Source organism: Mustelus asterias, chromosome 14, assembly GCF_964213995.1.
Source record: "Mustelus asterias chromosome 14, sMusAst1.hap1.1, whole genome shotgun sequence".
Classification (NCBI taxonomy): Eukaryota; Metazoa; Chordata; class Chondrichthyes; order Carcharhiniformes; family Triakidae; genus Mustelus; species Mustelus asterias.
In genome coordinates, this window is record NC_135814.1 from 69974929 (window position 1) to 69995708 (window position 20780).

At 46.0% G+C, this 20780-nt stretch overlaps 1 protein-coding gene, 2 non-coding genes and 1 pseudogene across 4 annotated transcripts in view; 1 reads left to right on the forward strand and 3 right to left on the reverse strand.

Annotated features, from left to right (window-relative positions):
• Positions 1 to 2497: 2497 nt before the first annotated feature.
• On the reverse strand, positions 2498 to 2696 carry LOC144504221 (U2 spliceosomal RNA). Its single transcript, XR_013499609.1, has one exon. It is a non-coding gene; the product is annotated as a U2 spliceosomal RNA (small nuclear RNA).
• A 771-nt stretch (positions 2697 to 3467) lies between these two features.
• On the reverse strand, positions 3468 to 3660 carry LOC144504198 (U2 spliceosomal RNA). Its single transcript, XR_013499602.1, has one exon. It is a non-coding gene; the product is annotated as a U2 spliceosomal RNA (small nuclear RNA).
• A 311-nt stretch (positions 3661 to 3971) lies between these two features.
• On the reverse strand, positions 3972 to 4126 carry LOC144504220 (U2 spliceosomal RNA; annotated as a pseudogene).
• Positions 4127 to 9405: 5279 nt separating this feature from the next.
• The window catches only part of LOC144503766 (glutaminase kidney isoform, mitochondrial-like), a 156669-nt gene continuing 145294 nt past the window's right edge, over positions 9406 to 20780 (forward strand). For both annotated transcript variants that reach the window (XM_078228611.1, XM_078228612.1), the window contains exon 1: positions 9406 to 10045. In XM_078228611.1, the coding sequence (XP_078084737.1) occupies positions 9771 to 10045 (275 nt within the window). In that variant the 5' untranslated portion in view covers positions 9406 to 9770. The remainder of the gene's footprint in view (positions 10046 to 20780) is intronic.

Below are 20780 nucleotides of genomic sequence, written 5' to 3' on the forward strand. Positions count from 1 at the left end.
TATTGTCTCCAGACAAGACAGCCAGTGAAACTCTGCAGGTCCACGCAACTGTGGGAGTTACAAATAGTGTGACATGAACCCAATATCCCGGTTGAGGCCGTCCCCGTGTGTGCGGAACTTGGCTATCAGTTTCTGCTCAGCGACTCTGCGCTGTCGTGTGTCGCGAAGGCCGCCTTGGAGAACGCTTACCCGAATATCAGAGGCCGAATGCCCGTGACCGGCCGAATGCTCTCTCCACTCACATTGTTTCGTTTCTTAAAGACTTGATTAGTTGTAAGTATTCGCATTCCAACCATTATTCATGTAATTTGAGTCTGTGTCTTTATAAGCTCTGTTTGTGAACAGAATTCCCACTCACCTGAAGAAGGGGCTTGCAGCTCCGAAAGCTTGTGTGGCTTTTGCTACCAAATAAACCTGTTGGACTTTAACCTGGTGTTGTTAAACTTCTTACTGTGTTTACCCCAGTCCAACGCCGGCATCTCCACAGTATAAATGTGGCATGGGGTTTTCGAATATGTTCAACACTATAAGGGAATGTCTTTTCTATAATTTAGAGAAATGACTGCTACTAAGTAATACTGTATTTAGTTGAGCCTGTATTTTACACTAAAAGACTTAAACTTGAAATCTTGTGTGGTGCCTTTAAGTTGGTCACTCGAAATATAAATCTTTTTTAAAATGTTATCAGTCTGTACGGGACTGTAACAACTTTAACTAAATATTGTACCTCAATCATGTTAGTAAAAGATAAAAAGTACACCAAAATACATTATACCAAATTAATCCAGCTGCTCTCTGAAAACTAATATTGTAAACATAGTGACAGATAATTGAACAGCCTTCAAATACAACAATATAGCAACTTAATTATTTATCAGGCACACAGAGTGCTACCGTACTACAACTGATGAGATCTACTTTTGAGTGCAAAATAGGGGCACTAAAGGCCATCCAATGCATCAGGAATAACAACTTTCATCTGTATCATGGCAAGATGAAGTGACAAGACTTTGGAAAGCAACATTACTTAGGAAAGCAATATTACTCAGTTCTGGTAATGGGCTGATCTGGCAGAACCAGGGCAAGAAAATATATCATCATAATTTTGTGACATCCAGCAGTCAATGAAAAACCCAACCCACACCCCAAGAAAATACTGGAAATATTCAACAGGTCAGGCAGCATGTGTGGAGAGAGATATAAAATGGGCGCAATATTCCCCAAAAAGTTCTAAGGCTCGCTGGTGAGCCCGCCTACAGACTGAGATGTCCTGCCACTCCACCCTTCCAATCATTGGCGGTAGTATAACTCCCCCTCCCCTGTGGAAAAACAGGTTGCGGCATCGAGGCCCTCCCAATGGGTCCCCCATCACAACACCCTCCGCAGCTCATCCTGCACAACCCCCTCTGTGCCTGTTTCTCCCCCTACTGCCGATTGCTCCCTGTGCCAGTCTAACCCCCCCCCCCCCCCCGCCGATCGCTCCGTGCCAAAGTCCACCCCCACTGCCGATCGCTCCCTGACCTCTAGCTGACAAGGGGAAACATCCGGGGGGAGGCCGAAAGCGGGCATGTCCCGACATGTTAATGTCATGCAAAGAACTACATTAATATTTAAATCTCTTCACGCCAGTTTGGGCATGAGACTGGTTTGCGCCCAGTGCAACCTTCCCGGTCCGAAGATTGTGCCCGATGTTTCAGGTCAATGAAGAAACTCAACTTTGGGGATGTTGCAACAAACAAAACTTGTTAGTTTAATATCCAAGGGACTGTGAAACTGCCTGCCTTTTGTTCCATGACCTTGTCCATGCCTGGATGTCCCTGGAGAAGGAGGCAATGTCAGCTTGTAGTCTTCTGTGACTGGTGGGTACCACATGGATATGAATACATTGTAGACATAGGCAGAAACATTCTTATTTCATTTGATAAGTAGTTTTCTATTAGTTGCATCCCTCTAAAGAGGAACTTTTGTTCGTGTATTTTTATCTGGTTTATCTGGGCACCTTATCAATCAAAACAGACAACATTGGAAGCACATAAAGCTGGTGTGTGAACCTCCAGCAAACAAAAGCAAGCTCCAATGCAAAAAACTTTGCCTGCTTACCATATGTCCCACTCTAAGAATTGAAAGTATCTTTATAACTATTTCTGACCATTAATAACCACAAAGCCATTAGAAAGCTGGTAAGGAGCAAGCAATGTATGTATTTGCATCACTCGTACAGACTAACCATGCCCAACTTCATAATGTGAGCAAGCAGTGAATATGTTGGTCTATATCAGAAAGAATAAGTAAATAGCATTGCATCCTCTAACACAACACAAACATGTCATTGTTAATAAATATGTAAACAGCGGCAACGCTTGATACCTCTGTAGAGAAATGTTAATTTTTAAAAAAAAATCCAATTCAATCAAATCAAGTCCAATTCAGAGCCTCAACAAGTGAGACATTCCCGATCCAAGCTGACAAGACAGGGCTCTCACCTTCTGTCTTGGGCTTGATCTACATGATCCAAGCTGATTGGTGTAGGCATTGCACCTCCTCCAAAGCTTGATCTCATTTGCATCTTAGCCAAAAGGCCGAGATGCTGCTTTTAAAAATTGCTTCAAATGAAGCTAAAATGTAACCTAATGACTTCAGCCAAGTACAGCATGTCGATACTACATTTGATCTTAGCCAAAAGGCCGAGAAATGTTATTTTTTTAAAATATACTTTTCCAAATCAATCAAATCAAGTCCAATTCAGAGTCTCAACAAGTTGAGACATTTCCAATCCAAGCTGACAAGACAGGGCCTCCACTCCTGTTTTGGGCCTGATCTATATGAGCCAAGCTGATTGGAGTAGGTGCAGACTCATCTCTTCTGAGGCTTGATCTCATTTGCATCTTAGCCAAAAGGCCGAGATACCACTTTTAAAAATTGCTTCAAATGAAGCTTAAATGTAACCTAATGACCTCAACCAAGTGCAGCCTGTCCATATTACACTTGATCTTAGCCAAAAGGCCGAGAAGTTTTTTTTATACTTTTCCAATTCAATCAAATCAAGTCCAATTCAGAGTCTTAACAAGTTGAGACATTTCCGATCCAAGCTGACAAGACAGGGTATGCAACCCCTACCCTGTCTTGGGCCTGATCTACCTGAGCCAAGCTGATTGGAGTAGGCAGACGTCTCCGTCTCCGCCCCCCCCCCACGGCTTGATCTCATTTGCATCTTAGCCAAAAGGCCGAGATACCGCTTTTAAAAATTGCTTCATATGAAGCTTAAATGCAACCCAATGGCCACTACCAAGTGCAGCATCTGCAGACTACACTTGATCTTAGCCAAAAGGCCGAGAAGTCTTTTTTTGTACTTTTCCAATTCAATCAAATCAAGTCCAATTCAAAGTCTCAACAAGTTGAGACATTTCCGATCCAGGCTGACAAGACAGGGCAAGCGACCATTTACCCTGTCCTGGGCCTGATCTACATGAGCCAAGCTGATTGGAGGAGGTAAAGCAATTCCTCCTCCAAGACTTGAGCTCATTTGCATCTTAGCCAAAAGGTCGAGATACCGCTTTTAAAAATTGCTTCATATGAAGCTTCAATGTAACCTAATGACCTCAACCAAGTGCAGCATCCGCATAACTACACTTGATCTTAGCCAAAAGGCCGAGAAGTATTTTAGGTGAATGAACTTTTATCGGAATGTATTAACATTACATCATCTCTGCCTTTTTGCTTAATGGCTTTCCTTCCCTTTTTTACTTGTCATCACAGGGTTAGTTAATGGACATTGACCTCTCTCCCTCTGTAGAGAGAAATGTTAATTTTTTTAAATATACTTTTCCAATTCAATCAAATCAAGTCCAATTCAGAGTCTTAACAAGTTGAGACATTTCTGATCCAAGCTGACAAGACAGGGCCTCCACTCCTGTCTTAGGCCTGATCTATATGAGCCAAGCTGATTGGAGTAGGTGCAGACTCACCTCCTCCAAGGCTTGATCTCATTTGCATCTTAGCCAAAAGGCCGAGATGCCGCTTTTAAAAATTGCTTCAAATGAAGCTTAAATGTAACCTAATGACCTCAACCAAGCACAGCATCCAATCCATACTACACTTGATCTTAGCCAAAAGGCCGAGAAGCGATGTTTAATTTTTTTTTAATACTTTTCCAATTCAATCAAATCAAATCCAATTCAGAGTCTCAACAAGTTGAGACATTTCTGATCCAGGCTGACAAGACAGGGCAAGCGACCAAACCACCCTCTCCTGGGCCCGATCTACATGAGCCAAGCTGATTGGAGAAGGGGGAGGTTCCTCCTCCAAGACTTGGGCTCATTTGCATCTTAGCCTAAAGGCCGAGAAGCGATGTTTAATATTTTAGGTGAATGAACTTTTATCGGAACGTATTAACATGACATCATCTCTGCCTTTTTGCTTAATTGCTTTCCTTCCCTTTTTTACTTGTCATCACAGGGTTAGTGAATGGACATTGACCCGAAACATTGGCTGGAACTTTCCAGCCCTTCACGCTCGCAGGATTTTCCAGTCTCACCGATGTCAACAGAGGTTTCAACGATCTCCGTTCGTGCCAAACTGGCGTGAAGAGATTTAAATATTAATATAGTTCTTTGCATGACATTAACATGTCGGGATACACCCGCTTTCGGCCTCCCGAATATTTCCCCCCCCACCCCCTTGTCAGCTGGAGGTCAGGGAGCGATCGACAGTGGGGGTGGACTTTGGCACAGGAAGCAATCGGCGGGGGGGGGGGGGGGCGTGTGTAGACTGGCACAGGGAGCAATTGGCAGTGCGGGGGGCGGGGAACAGGCACAGAGGGGATTCTGCAGGATGAGCTGCGGAGGGTGTTGTGATGGGGGACCCATTGGGAGGGCCTCGATGCCGCAACCTGTTTTGCCACAGGGTAGGGGGTGCCAGCGGAAAGGGGTGGAAATTTCAGTCATTAAGTCTAACTGCCTTCCATGTGAAGTGCAGCCTAAACTGCTCAGTATTCTTGCACTTTCGGTTCATAAGGCACCAGAGATACATCCATGGATACTGAGGTTGCATAGGCTGGGTTGCATTCGTTGGAGCAGAGAAGACTGAGAGGCGACCTGATCGAGGTGTCCAAGATTATGAGAGACATGGACAGAGTGGATAAGGTGCAGCTGTTCCCCTTAGTTGAAGAGTTAGTCACAAGGGGACATAGGTTCAAGGTGAGGGGCAGGAAGTTTAGGATGTGAGGAAAACCTTTTTACCCAGAGGGTGATGACAGTCTGGAATGCGCTGCCTGGGAGGGTGGTAGAGATGGGTTGTCTCACATCCTTGAAAAGGTCTGGCTGAGCACTTGGCACATCATTCAGGGCCAAGTGCTGGCAGATGGGATTAGGTGGGAGTTCAGGTGTTTCTGGTATGTCGGTGCGGACTCAATGGGCCAAAGGGCCTCTTCTGCGCTGTATTATTCTATGAAATGAGCGTGGAAATTGCAGAGTCACTGACCATAATTTTTTAGTTTTCCTTAGACGTGGTAGTGTTGCCAGAGGACTGGAGAGTTGCAAATCTTATACCCTTGTTCAAAAAGATGTTAAGATAAGCCCCTCAACTACAGACCAGTCACTTTAACATCGGTGGTGGGGAAACTTCTAAGAACAATAATTTGGAACAGAATTAACAGTCACATAGAGAAACATATAAGGCGTGATTTTCCTGATCTGCTGCGCTGCTTGAGTAGTGCAGTGGGCTGGGAAATATCACGGGGGGAGCCTGTAGTTAAAAAGAATCAGCATGATTACTCCAGGAAAATCATGTTTACTAACTTGCTGGAGTTTTTTTGTAGGGGGTAACAAAGAGGGTTGATGAGGGTGTTGCTGTTGATGTGGTGTACATGGACTTCCAAAACGTATTTGATACAGTACTGGACAACAGACTTATAGATCATGGAATAAAAGGGATAGTACTGTGGCAACACGGATACAAAATCGGCTCAGTGACAGAGTAGTGGTTAATGGATGCTTTTCAGGCTAAAGGAAGCTTTGTAGGGGAGTTCCCCAAGAGACACCATTGAGATCCTTGCTTTTCCTGATATTTATTAATGACCAAGACCTTGGTGTACAGAACACAATTTAAATATTTCCAGATAATCCAAAACTTGGAAGCATTGTGAACTGTGAGGAGGACAACGTAGATCTTCAAAAGGACATACAATTTGGTGGAATGGATGGACAGGTTCAAAGCTGAGAAATGTGAAATTATTCATTTTGGTAGGAAGAACATGGAGGGACAATATAAAATAAAGGGTACAACTCTAAAGGGGTGTAGGAACAGATGGACCTGGGGGTATATGAGCATAAATCATTGAAGGTGGCAGGGAAGGTTGAGAGAATGGTGAATAAAACATATGTGAATTTCCTGATCTGCTGCACTGCTTGAGTAGTGCAGTGGGTTGGGAAATATCACGGCGGGGGGAGCCTGTAGCGAGATTTGCAACCAGACATTCCCGGGCCACTTTTTATGGTGTAATCAGCCTCGCACCAGAAAACAGTGCGAGGCTGATTATCATTTTTAAATTCCAATTTCCATGTCATTCGCAAGCCTGGGAACGTATTGTCTGGGCTCACTAATGGTTCCCACCTGTGGGGATTAAAGCTGGACCCCATCAACGAGAACTAGTCATGATGGCCTCGCTGGTGGGGATAGAGGCCATTTAGGCAACCCCCCGCCCCTCCCCACAGAGTTTGAGGGTAGGGGGTGACCCTTGGGCAGTGTCAGCCTAGTACTTCCCACCAGGCACCCTGACACTACCCACCAGGCACCGGGCAGTGTCAAGGGAGCAGGGCCTGGAACCGCTGCGCACTCTGCATTAGGGATTGGTGAGGTTGGGAGTGTGCAATCAGGGCCGACTGTTTCCCTGCCCGTTGGGCCCTTAGTTTCTTCTTGGGGAAATCGCCCCCAAAGTATGCTAGGCTTTATTAAAAAGGGCACAGAATACAAGAGCAAGGAGATTATGTTTAACTTGTATAAAATGCTAATTTGGCCTCAGCTGGAATACTGCGTCTAGTTCTGTGTATTGCACTTTGGGAAGGATGTGAAAGTATTAGAGAAAATGCAGGATTCATGAGAATGGCTTCAGGAATCGGGAATTTCAGTTATGAGGATAGATCGGAGAAGTGTTATGTTGTGGCTCTTAAGGCACTGTCAAAAGATTTTAGACTTTGTTTGGAACAAAAGACATTTATTTATAAGAGAAATTTAGGTAAAAGAGGTTTATGCAGCACGATGGCTAGTTCTTACACATTTTGACCATGGCTGCTAGAAGGTTCTGCCTGGGAGAAGACTCCATCCTCTGCTGTGAACATTTACTCTCAAGTTTCCATTGGTCCTTCAAATCAGGTGATTCAATTCTGCTGCACTGTCTTAAAGTGTCAGACACCACATACACAACAAGAAGTTAGGGTGGTTTTCCTTAGAGAAAAGAACGCTGAGCGTGGATTTGATAGAGCTATTCAAATCATGAGGGATCTGGCTAGATTAGATAGGGAGAAACCATTCCCATTCCTGTGAGGATTTATTTTGATTTGATTTATTATTGTCACATGTATTAACAGTGAAAAATATTGTTTCTTGCGCGCTATGCAGACAAAACATACCGTTCATAGAGAAGGAAATGAGAGAGTGCAGAATGTAGTGTTACAGTCATAGCTAGGGTATAGAAAAAGATCAACTTAATGTTGGTCTCTTAAAGGTAAGTCCATTCAAAAGTCTGACAGCAACAGGGAAGCTGCTCTTAGAAGTCATAGAAACCCTACAGTGCAGAAGGAGGCCATTCGGCCCATCGAGTCTGCACCGACCACAATCCCACCCAGGCCCTACCCCCACATATTTACCCGCTAATCCCTCTAACCTACACATCCCAGGACTCTAAGGGGCAATTTTTTTTTTAACCTGGCCAATCAACCTAACCCGCACATCTTTGGACTGTGGGAGGAAACCGGAGCACCCGGAGGAAACCCACGCAGACACGAGGAGAATGTGCAAACTCCACACAGACAGTGACCCGAGCCGGGAATCGAACCCAGGACCCTGGAGCTGTGAAGCAGCAGTGCTAACCACTGTGCTACCGTGCCGCCCTTGAGTCAGTTGGTACGTGACCTCAGACTTTTGTATCTTTTTGCCGAAGGAAGAAGGTGGAAGAGAAAATGTCTGGGGTGCGTGAGGTCCTTAATTATGTTGGCTGCTTTGCCGAGGCAGTGTAGACAGAGTCAATGGATGGGAGGTTGGTTTGCGTGATGGATTGGGCTACATTCACGACCTTTTGTCGTCCCTTGCAGTCTTGGGCAGAGCAGGAGCCATACCAAGCTGTGATACAACCAGAAAGAATGCTTTCTATGGCGCATCTGTAAAAGTTGGTGAGTTGTAGCTAACATGCCAAATTTCCTTAGTCTTCTGAGAAAGTAGAGGCGTTGGTGGGCTTTCTTAATTATAGTGTCGGCATGATTGAAAATGAGAAGGTTCAGATTTAAAGTAACACTGTTTTCTGCTCACATAGTATGGCCACGCAAGATGGCCATTGATACCTGTTTGTACATGTGCAGAAAACCAATAACATCATGGATGGGAATTAGACTGTTATCTGAAAGGATATGTGCAGGATTTTGGGGAGAAGGCAGGACAATGGCACTAAATGATTCAACAGGAGAGGCGCCGGCACAGTGGCTCGAATGGCTTCTTTCTGTGCTAAACAATTCTGTGATTTTTATTAGTTTAAGTCTCACTATAGGTGGTTTATTTGAATAGAAAGCAATAGCTTGGACACAGGGGTCTATGAGAACTATTGGCCATGTAGCTTTAAGAGGATTTTCAGTTTGGCAATGAATGTTCAGATGATCCTTTCTTCTCATCCTACTTCTAACTGATGCCCAGAATGTGTTTTGGCCAAAGGACCACTTCTGGTACGTTTCAATGTGTCCACGTGGCCATAGAAAATTGCCAGCCTATCATGTACAGTTCAAATTCTACAAAGATATTACATACACGTATATAATATGTACATACACATCCCAAAACTGGTTTTGAAACCAGGGACCTATTCACACAAGGCAAAATAATCTCGCTGCATCAGACTTTCTTCCTCTTCAGCAAACAGGAATCCAACCATGACTCACCAGCCAGACATGAGAGCCAGGGGATATTTGATTGACATAGCGCGGTAACCAATGACAAAGCCAGTCGGATGGAGGGCGAAGCTTCCGCTTGCGGGTTGAAGAATAAGGTTCTCAGTCGCCTCGCGCATTTCGCAGTGGCCGCGTGCGAGGATAGTTGGGCTGTGTCTGCGCGCCCGTCCACCATCTGTTCCCCCCCTCTCGCGTGGCCACTGAACAGACGGCATCAGGTCAGGTCCTCCCCCCCCCCCCCCCCCTCCTCTCACTTGACCAGCCGGCGTCAGACCCATCGCCTCTCACTGACCAGCCGACGTCAGACCCATCGCCTCTCACTGACCAGCCGACGTCAGACCCATCGCCTCCCACTGACCAGCCGGTGTCAGACCCCTCGCCTCCCACTGACCAGCCGGCGTCAGACCCCTCTCCCACTGACTAGCCGGCACCAGCGCCCCCCCCCCCCCCCCCCACTGACCAGCCCGCGTTAGTACCCAACCCCTCCACTGACCCTTTGGTGTTAGTACCCCCTCCGCCCCCCGATCAGTTGTCCAAGCCTCGCGCCGCACTGACCAGCGGGCGTCAGTCCCTGCTTGCGGTCACCCATCGGCGTCAGTCGCGCTCGCAGGAAGGGCTGCCATGATGTTACGGGTGGTGGTGACTCCTCTCGTCTTGCGGGAGCTACTGGAGATCGGCCTGAGGCCCCCGGGCAGAATCCACCGCAGCACCTTTACCAGCGGCTTCGCCGGGCGGTGGGAGCCGCGGCAGCAGCTGCTGCTCCACCGCCACCAGCATCAAGGTCACCGGCAACAGCTTCGAGCCGCCTACTGCAGTAGTAGCAAATCCGAGGGAGCGCTGGCCGAGGGGAACACAGACAAACCAGCAGCCCCGACCAATAACTTGGCTGCGGATAAGTAAGTATAAGGGAATAAGGAACAAACCCCGCATAAATGGGAAGTGAATAATAGCGGGACATTGGAAAGAAATTGGGTTATTGCAGTATAACGTAGAGCAGGAGCACATTCCAGTAATCTCTTGTAGATTAAATTCCTGTAATCCTGATATCACATTTTAATCCAGTGATTACGTATCAAGTGCTTATAAAAGTACCTAATTTCTGCATGTATGTCATGAAATGTTAATTTAAATATATCAAACAGCATGGCTAATATGTATTTTCGTGACAACGCACGTAGCCAGTTGCCTTGTCTGTCGACCTTTTCTACGATATTTATTTACCCGATTACATTTGCATATAGCTCCAATACCATGACTCACTGATGTGTTTATTTCTGAATTAATCAACTTTATTGATCTTTGGGAAGTTTGGCGATAAGCTGGTATTTACAAGTACAGATGTCAAGGATCGAGGAAAGGGTGATGATGGCAGATTTGAAATAGAGGGGTCAGTACCTGTGGAACAAGAATTGTTTATGATAGTTAACACATGGGTGTCAAGAATGGAGCAATTTAGTGAGTGTAGGGGTGAGAGAGCAGGTCTTGCCGACAACATTAGCTTGGAGAGGGCATGATTTGATTCATTATTCTCATGTATTGGGATGCAGTGAAAAGTATTGTCTCTTGTGTGCTATACAGACAAAAACGTACCGTTGATAGAGTACATGGGGAGAAGGAAAGGAAATGATGCAGAATATAGTGTTGCCGTTACAGATAGGGAGAAGAGAAAGATCAGCTTAATATATAATAGGTGCATTCAAAAGTCTGATGGCAGCAGGGAAAAAGCTCTTCTTGAGTCAGTTGGTACATGATCTCAAACTTCTGTATCTTCCCGACGGAAGAAGGTAAAAGAGAATATGTCCGGGCTGTGTGGGGCTGGCTACTTTTGTGAGGCAGCAGCAAGTGTAGATGGGGTCAATGGATGGGAGGTTGGTTTGTGTGATGGGCTGGGCTATGTTCATAGCTCTTTGTAGTTTCATGTGGTCTTGGTCAGAACAAGAGCCATACCAAGCTGTGATACAACCGAAGGATGATGGAGAAAAATTGGAGAAGGAAACAACTTTATGGCTTGGGCAGGTGGAGCCTTAGAGCAAGTCTGGCCCAGTGGACTTGGGTAAAGGAGGAAAATGACAGTCTGCTGATCAAATAGCCTCAATCATTGTGATAAAGAATACTACTTGTGTTGTTTGTTGTTCTCAGACTCCCTACAGGTTTCCACGATTTTCCAATAGCTTAACAATGTTTCAAGCTATTTTACTGTATACCATGTAATAACCAAAAATCTCAGTTCAGTCCCTCCCATCCTATCACAATCTTAAATTATCATTTTCTTCTCGACAGCACACCATTCATTTCTATTTGTAACCAACTTTGAATTCTGATAATTCATGTGTACCTCTGTCTACCTTTTTCCATGTCCAACCATCAGCATACTATTTCATGAATTCCTCACTTGTATTTTTCATTTTCTGTTTTGATGGTAAAAAGATTATTTCACATCACCAAGAGTGGCTTGGTAGTGCCACCACAGACCCAGTTGGCAGGGTCCTAAAGGATAAAGCTGACAGACTGGGACTGTGGCAGGTGGTGAGGGGCCAACAAGGGGAAACAATGTATTTGACTGACATCCTCACCAAACTGCCTGTTGCAGATGCATCTGCCCGTGACAGCATCAGTAGGAGTGACTGCTGCACAGTCCTTGTGGAGGTCAAGTCCCTTCTTCACATTGAAAGTGTCTTCCATCGTGTCGTGTGGCACAACCACCATGCTAAATGGGACAGACTTTGAACAGATCTAGCAACTCAAGACTGGGCATCCATGAGCCACTGTGGGCTATCAGCAGCAGAATTGTACTCAACCACAATCTCCAACCGTAGAGCCTGGCATATACCCCCCTCTATCATTATCACCAAACCAGGGATCAACCCTAGTTCAATGAAGAGTGCAGGAGAGCATGCCAGGAGCAACACAATACCTAAAATGAGGTATCAATCTGGTCAAGCTCAAGTCCAAGACAGAACTACTTGTGTGCTAGACAGCATAAGCAGCAAGTAAGAGACAGAGCTAAATGATTCCACAACTGATGGATGAGATCTAAGGTCTGCAGTCCTGTCACATCTAGCCATGAATGATTGTAAACAATGCACTGGAGGAGGAGGCTCCACAAATATCCGCATCCTCAATGATGGAGGAGCCAGCACATTTGTGCAAAAGATAAGGCTGAAGCATTCACAACAATTTCCAGCCAGAAATGCCACATTTGTGATCCATCACTTGTGCTGCAGAACTCGCTGCACCCCCAGCCAAGCTATTCCAGTACAGCTACAACACTGGCATCTACCTGGCAATGTGGAAAATTGCCCCGGTATGTCCTGTATGCAGACAGGACAAATCCACTGGGCCAGTTACTACCTCAGCAGTCAAACCTCGATAATCAGCAAAGTGAAGGATGGGGTTATCAATGGTGCTATCAAGTTGCACTTACCTGCTCACAGACACTCAGTTTGGGTTCTGACAGGGTCACTCAGCTCCTGACCTCATTATAGCCTTGGTTCAAACATGGACAGAAGAGCTAAATGCCCGGGGTGAGAGTGACTGCCCTTGACATCAAGGCAGCAATTGACCAAGCATGGCATCAAGGAATTCTAGCAAAACTTGAATCAGTGGGAATTGTGGAAAACTTTGCTGGTTGGAGTCATACCTGGCACACAGGAAGCTGGCTGTGGTGGTTGGAGGTCAATCATCTCAGCACCGGGACATCATTTCAGGAGCTCTTCAGGGTAGTGTCCCAGGCCCACCATCTTCAGCTGCTTGAGCACCCTTCCAGGATAAGGTCGGAAATGGGGATGTTCACTTGCACAATGTTCAGTACCATTTGCAACTCCTTGGATAATGAAGCAGTTCATGACCAAATGCAGCAACACTTGGATGATATTCAGGTTTGGCTGACGAGTGGCAAATAATATTTGTGCCATGCAAGTGCCAGGCAATGACCATCACCAACAAGAGAGCATCAAACCATTGCCTCTTGACATTCAATGACATTACTGTTACCAATGAACTGGGCTAGCCATATAAATATTGTGGTTACCAAAGTTGGTCAAAGGCAAGAAATTCTGTGCTGAGTACCTCGCCTCCCGATTTCCAATGTCTGTCAATCATCTGCAAGGCATAAAGGTTAAAAAGTTTATCAGTATCACACATAGGCTTACATTAACACTGCAATGAAAATCCCCTAGTTGCCACACTGTGGCGCCTGTTCGGTACACAGAGGGAGAAATTAGCCACCAGCATGTCTTTCAGACTCTGGGAGGAAATTGGAGCACCCGGTGAAAACCCACGCAGACATGGGGAGAACGTGTAGACTCCGCACCGACAGTTGCCCGAGCCGGTAATCGAATCCAGATCCCTGACGCTGTGATGCCGCAGTGCTAACCACTTGCCACGTGCCGCCCTAGTCAGGAGTGTAATGGAATTCTCTCCACATGCTTGGAGTGCAGCTACAACAACAATCACCAACAAAATTCAGGACAAAGCAGCCTGTTTGATTGCTACCTCTTCCACAAACATTCAGTCCCTTCACCACTGACTGGTTGTATACACAGCTGCCACAATCTACGAGATTCACTGCAGGAACTCATCAATGTTCCTTAGGCAGCACCTTCCAACCCATGATCATTGCTAGCTAGAAGGACAAGAGCAGCAGATGCTTGGGAACACCACCACCTGAATGTTCCCCTCCAAGTCACTCACCATCCTGACTTTGGGATATAAAGTAAAGTTTATTTATTAGTCACAAGTAAGGCTTACATTAACACTGCAATGAAGCTACTGTGAAATTCCCCATGTCGCCACAATCCGGCACCTGTTCGGGTCAATGCACCTAACCAGTACGTCTTTTAGAATGTGGGAGGAAACTGGAGCACCCAGAGGAAACCCACGCGGACAACGTGCAAACTTCACACACATAGTGACCCAAGCCGGGAATCAAACCCGGGACCCTAGTGCTCTGAAGCAGCAGTGCTAACCACTGTGTATATATATATCGCTGTTCCTTCATTGCCACTTGGTCAAAATACTGAAAATCCCTCCCTAAGGCTCGAAGACTGCAGTGGTTCACGAAGGCAGCTCTCCACCTTCCTAAGCGCAACTAGGGAGGGGCAATAAATTCTGGCTGAGCCAGCGATGCCCATGTCTCTTAAAATTAATTTTAAAAAACATGCAGTAATTCTGCATAGAAATTCCATCTTTAAGTTTTTTAAAGTTGGTTGGAAAACAGCTAACTTTTAACTGATTCTCAGTTTTGTGTAAGGTTAATCACAAACCAACAAGTGCTTAAATAAAAACAGAAAATGAAATATTAAAGTTCAGCAAACCTGGCAACATTGTGGGAAGGAAACAGTCAGAATTTCCAGTCGATGACTTTCAATTGAAGTACTGGAACATATAAGTGATGGCAAATCACAGTGAAAAATAAGTTAATCTAAAATATTTATCTTGGTGAAAAATAGTATGAAATTTGACAAGCTACATTATGGTCATTACATCTTATGTGCTGGCATCATGCCTTAAGCATGCCACATGTTCAACATGCACATTTTGTCCCACTTGATTGACTCAAATTTTGTATTTATTTTATAGTAGTGAACCACTACTGAAGAAATTGTTTGTCAACTGGATAACTGGTAAACAGGTGCATGAAAATAATGAACCCAGCATAAGCAACTAGCAAAATCCACCAACAAAAATTAATATCAATGACTTGGATTTGAAAAACTTAAAAGCAAACTGGTCGCATTTCTATGAAAGGAATGGTTTATTGAGGCGGTGCCTTGGGAGATAGAATTGAGTAAAATATAAAGTATTATCCATCAGGAATTGACTGCATTGTCTGAGTGGTAAAATAGCTAAGGGTGAAGCTGAAGTAGGGGTCTTGGTTAATGTGAAACGCCTATGCTCTGTCACTGCAGAGCTGCAAAACAAACCGAATTCTGAACAATGTGCTCAAATAATATATTGCTTTGATTAGACTGCACAGCATACAGCATGCTTTGGCCAGCAAGACATTCAAGTCTGAGAAAAGAAAACAAACACTTGCATTTATATTGCACCTTTTGCAACCTCAGTATGCTCCAAATTGCCCTATATTCAGTGAATTACTTCTGAAGTGTAGTCAAATTTGTATTGGATAATGATCAGATAATCTAATGTCGTTGGTTGGAAGTTGCATTTTGACCAGGACATTGGGGAGAACTCAATTGCTATTTGAAAGAGTGCCAAGCGACCTTTAGCCACCTGAGAAAAAGATGGGACTATTCCTTCCGGCATGCACCTGTATCACAACTAGAAATTTTTGATGACAAATAATGATCTGCCAAGACTTGCTGTCTGTAAGCTTCAACCTTTCCATTTGGAAAGGTGTGTGCAATTTTGGACCGACTGGTACAAAAGCAATGGAAAATATGCAGTGTAGATTCATTAGATGAGAAATTAAAATCTAGGAACTTGCACAAAAGCCAAGATTAATGAACAACCTGATTGAAACCTTCCCGATGGGTTATAATATAAATACAGTAGTGATAATGTGGGAAGGAAAAAGGGGGACAATAGGAATATGTGATTATATGTTCTCATAGAATAGAAACCCTACAGTACAGAAAGAGGCCATTCGGCCCATAGGGTCTGCACCGACCACAATCCCACCCAGAACCTACTCCCATATCCCTACATATTTTACCCACTAATCCCTCTACCCTACGCATCTCAGGACACTAAGGGGCAATTTTTACATGGCCAAACAACCTAACCCGCACATCTTTGGACTGTGGGAGGAAACCGGAGCACCCGGAGGAAACCCACGCAGACACGAGGAGAACGTGCAAACTCCACACAGACAGTGACCCAAGCCGGGAATCGAACCCAGGTCCCTGGAGCTGTGAAGCAGCAGTGCTAACCACTGTGCTACCGTGCCGCCCCTAGGCCTATACCATGGAGCCTGGTCTCCAGTCATCATGAACCTCCTTGTCATTGAACCAAGGCCATGCTCCGTCAAGCCTGCCTGGTAGCTGCTGTGTAATGGTCACCCCATGTTAAAAGAACTTGCACAGAGGCACCTTCCACCCTTTTATAATTAAGTTTGGGATTTGGAACATCAGGACCCTCACGGACAGTTCCAGTAGCGACAGACTGGAACGGCATACTGCAATCATTGCCTGGGAGCTCGGGTGTTTTGACATTGATGTCGCCTCTTTAAGCAAGACCTGGCAGGGGCAGGTCAACTCAAGGAACAAGTGCCGGTACATTTTCTTGTGCAAAGGTAAACGTGAAGATGATCACCGTCTCCACGGGGTTGGCTCAGGCATTAAAAACAAACTAGTTGGCTGTCTCAGAGACTCTCCTTGTGGGATGAACAAATGCCTCTTGACCTTCAGCTCACACTAGCCCAGAACCTACAGCCTTCAACATTGAAGCTACAGAGAAGTCCGAAGAGGAGTTAAAAAAAAAAAATCATTTGTGGGATATGGGCATCATTGGCTGGCCAGCATTATTGCCCATCCCTAGTTGCCCTTGAGAAGGTGGTGGTGAGCTGCTGCCTTGAATCGCTGCAGTCCATGTTCTGTGGGTTGACCCACAATGCCGTTAGGGAGGGAATTCCAGGATTTTGATCCAGCAACTGCGAAGGAACGGCGATATATTTCCAAGTCGGGATGGTGAGTGGCTTGGAGGGGAACTTGCAGATGGTGGTGTTCCCATTTATCTGCTGCCCTTGTCCTTCTAGATGGAAGTGGTCGTGGGTTTGGAAGATGCTGTCTAAGGATCTTTGAATTGCTGCAGTGCATCTTGCAGATAGTACACATTGCTGTTACTCAGCGTCGGTGGTGGAGTGATTGAATGTTTTGTGGATGTGGTGCCAATCAAGCAGGCTGCTTTGTCCTGGATGGTGTCAAGCTGCTTGAGTGTTGTTGGAGCTGCACCCATCCAGGCAAGTGGGGAGTATTCCATCACACTTCTAACTTGTGCCTTGTAGATGGTGGACAGGCTCTGGGGTGTCAGGAGGTGAGTTACTCGCCACGGTATTCCTAGCCTCTGACCTGCTCTTGTAGCCACTGTGTTTGTGGTGAGTCCAGTTGAGTTTCTGTTCAATGGTAATCCCAAGGATGTTGACAATGGGGGATTCAGTGATGGTTACACCATTGAATGTTACGGGGTGGTGGTTAGAATGTCTCTTATTTGTCATTGTCTGGTATTTGTGTGGCACGAATGTTATTTGCCACTTGTCAGCCCAAGCCTGGATATTATCCAGGTCTTGTTGCATATGAACGTGTACTCCTTCAGTATCTGAGGAGTCACGAATGGTGCTGAACATTGTGTAACCATCAGAGAACATCCACACTTCTGACCTTTATGATGGAGGGAAGGTCATTGATGAAGCAGCTGAAGATTGTTGGGCCTAGGACACTACCCTGAGGGACTCCTGTAGAGATGTCCTGGAGCTGAGATGACTGACCCTCCACAACCATCTTCCGATGTATCAGGTATGACTCCAACTAGCGGAGAGTTTGTCCCCTGATACCCATTGATTCCAGTTTCGCTAGAGCTCCTTGATACCACACTCGGTCGAATGCAGCCTTGATGTCAAGGGCTGTCACTCTCACCTCACCTCTGGAACTCAACTCTTTTGTCCATGTTTGAACCAAGGCTGTAATGAGGTCAGGAGCTGAGTGACCCTGGCGAAACCCAAAGTGGGCGTCACTGAGCGGGTTATTGCTGAGCAGGTGCTGCTTGATAGCACTGTTGATGACCCCTTCCTTCACTTTGATCGAGAATAGACTGGACGGTAATTGACTGGGTTGAATTTGTCCTGCTTCTTTTGTACAGGACATACCTGGACAATTTTTCACATTGTTGGGTAGATGCCAGTGTTGTAACTGTACTGGAAGAACTTGCCTTGTCCTGGAGCACAAGTCTTCAGTACTATTGCCGGAATATTATCAAGACTCCTTGCCTTTGCAGTATCCAGTGCCTCCAACCGTTTCTTGATATCATGTGGAGTGAATTGAATTGGCTGGAAACTGGCATCTGAGATGCTGTGGGCCACTGGAGGAGGCCGAGATGGATCATCTCGGCACTTCTGGCTGAAGATTGCTGCAAATATTCAGCCTTATCTTTTGTACTGATGTGCTGGGCTCCTCCATCATTAAGGATGGGGATATTTGCGGAGTCTCCTCCTCCAGTGAGTTGTTTAATTATCCACCACCATTCTCGATTGGATGTGGAAGGACTGCAGAGCTTTACTCCAACAATCCTTGGGTCCGAATCCCAATGGGTGACATGCCGATCCTCCTTTGAAACTTTAATGCCATAGTTGGAAAGGGCAATGATCTCTGGGGAGGTATAATTGGCAGAGGGGGGGCTAGGTAAATTCAATACCAGCGGTACCCTGCTCCTGAAAGTGTAATGTCATAACCACCTTGTTCCATTGGAGGCAAGTACCAAGGCCTCATGGCAACACCTTTGCTCCAAGTATTGACTTCTGCTCGACTATGTCATTGTCCAGTCAAGGGACTGCAAGAACATGCGTATCACCTGGATACGCGAAAACATGTGTATCGTCAGGAGCCAGTGACTGTTGGGTGGGTCACTGTCGAGTCTGCTCTGTGATCAAACATCAATGTACCCCCAAAGCAGCAATGGCAATAGAAACAATGCTGCAGGAAAATCAACTGAGGCCCTGATCTGAAACAAACAGCCCTATTTAGCCAGTGCCTCACTGCCAATTTGACAACTCCCCATGATCCAAAGATGCAGAGCGTCCACAGTACCTGGTCTGCTCTCAAGGCATCCATAATCAGCATGTGCAGGAAGCACCAAAACTGTTTCGATGTCCAGGAAATCCAGGGGCTGATGAGCCATAAGCTCAAAGTTTTTCTGACCCTGAAACAGCAGGCCATCTTAAACAACAATGCAGCTCTGCTGCTGATTGATGGCAAAGGTCCAGCAAAAAACCTGCAACATAAAGAACATATGGTAGGTTAAGAAAGCGCAAGTGATCCGGCTAGCCTATAACCATGATGCGTGAGGTTTCTGTAGTGCAGTCAAGACCACTGTGACCCACTTGTCTATCATTGCCTGGGAACTCGGGTGTTTTGGCATGGACATCGCCTCTCTAAGCAAAACATGGCAGGCAGGGGAAGGTCAACTCCAGGAACAAGGTGCTGGTACATTTTCTTCTGGAAAGGTAAACGTGAAGATTATCACTGTTTCCAGGGGATTGGCTTAGGCATTAAAAACAAACTAGTTGGCCGCCTCAGAGACTCTCCTTGTGGGATGAACAAATGCCTCTTGACCCTTCAGCTCATACTAGCCCAGAACCTACAGCCTTCAGTGTGTACACCCCAACATTGAAGCTACAGAGAAGTCCGAAGAAGAGTTTTACTCCAACCTCTAACAATTCTTGGGTTTGAGCCCCTCGGATGACATGCTGATTGATGCTCCTTTGAAACTTTAATGCCATAGTTAGAAAGGGCAATGATCTCTGGGGAGCTGTAATTGGCGGGGGGGGGGCGAGGGGTCTTGCGAAGAATGGAGAGGTGCTCATCAAGAACAGAGGGGTAGTCAGCGCCTGCCTGGAAGGAACACTTTTTGAAGAGCTTAACAGAGACCATCTTCAATGTGAGTGTCCTTGGCTCCATCCTGCAGCATGCTACTGCCACGATTTTGGCAGAATCGCAACTTGGCACAAGGTAGAAAAGTCCATCTGACAGCTAGAGAACAAGCATACATCAAGAGCAGGTGGAATCCCTGTTGAAGCATTAAAATATGACAGTGAAGCACTGTTTGCGCGAATACATGATCAAAACAGGAATCTGTTCAACATCCACCACCCGCAGGCCAGATCCAAAGTTGTCCCATTCTCTGTTGTTGAACTACAGTATGCTTGCATCTGAGGCCAAGCTCCAATCCACCGTCAACACCTTCACTGAGGAGGCGTACGTGAGCATGGGTCGTACAGTTAAACATCTGAAAGACAAAGGTCCTTAATCCGCCTGCCTAAAGCATTGCACCCTCCGGGTTATCAACAATGAGGCCTTAAAAATGAGGACCGCTTTGAGAGCCTGCTGTCAACAAGGGCAGACGTTGATGACAAGTTTCAACACTGCCTTCAGCGACAGTATCTGAAGAAGACTGTTTGAAGACCAGTGTTCGGACACTGCATCATGGTCCACTGAACAGTCGGGATACCTTCCCTCCAACGTGTGTGGTGTGTGTGTGTGTGTCCCTCTGTCTGTGTGTGTGTGTGTCCCTCTGTGTGTGTGTGTGTGTGTGTGTCTCTCTCTCTGTCCCTCTGTGTGTCTGTGTGTGTGTGTCCCTCTGTGTGTGTGTGTGTGTGTGTCCCTCTGTGTGTGTGTGTGTGTGTGCCCCTCTGTGTGTGTGTGTGTGTGTGTCCCTCTGTGTGTGTGTGTGTCCCTCTGTGTGTGTGTGTGTGTCCCTCTGTGTGTGTGTGTGTCCCTCTGTGTGTGTGTGTGTGTCCCTCTGTGTGTGTGTGTGTCCCTCTGTGTGTGTGTGTGTCCCTCTGTGTGTGTGTGTGTCCCTCTGTGTGTGTGTGTGTCCCTCTCTGTGTGTGTGTGTCCCTCTGTGTGTGTGTGTCCCTCTGTGTGTGTGTGTCCCTCTGTGTGTGTGTGTGTGTCCCTC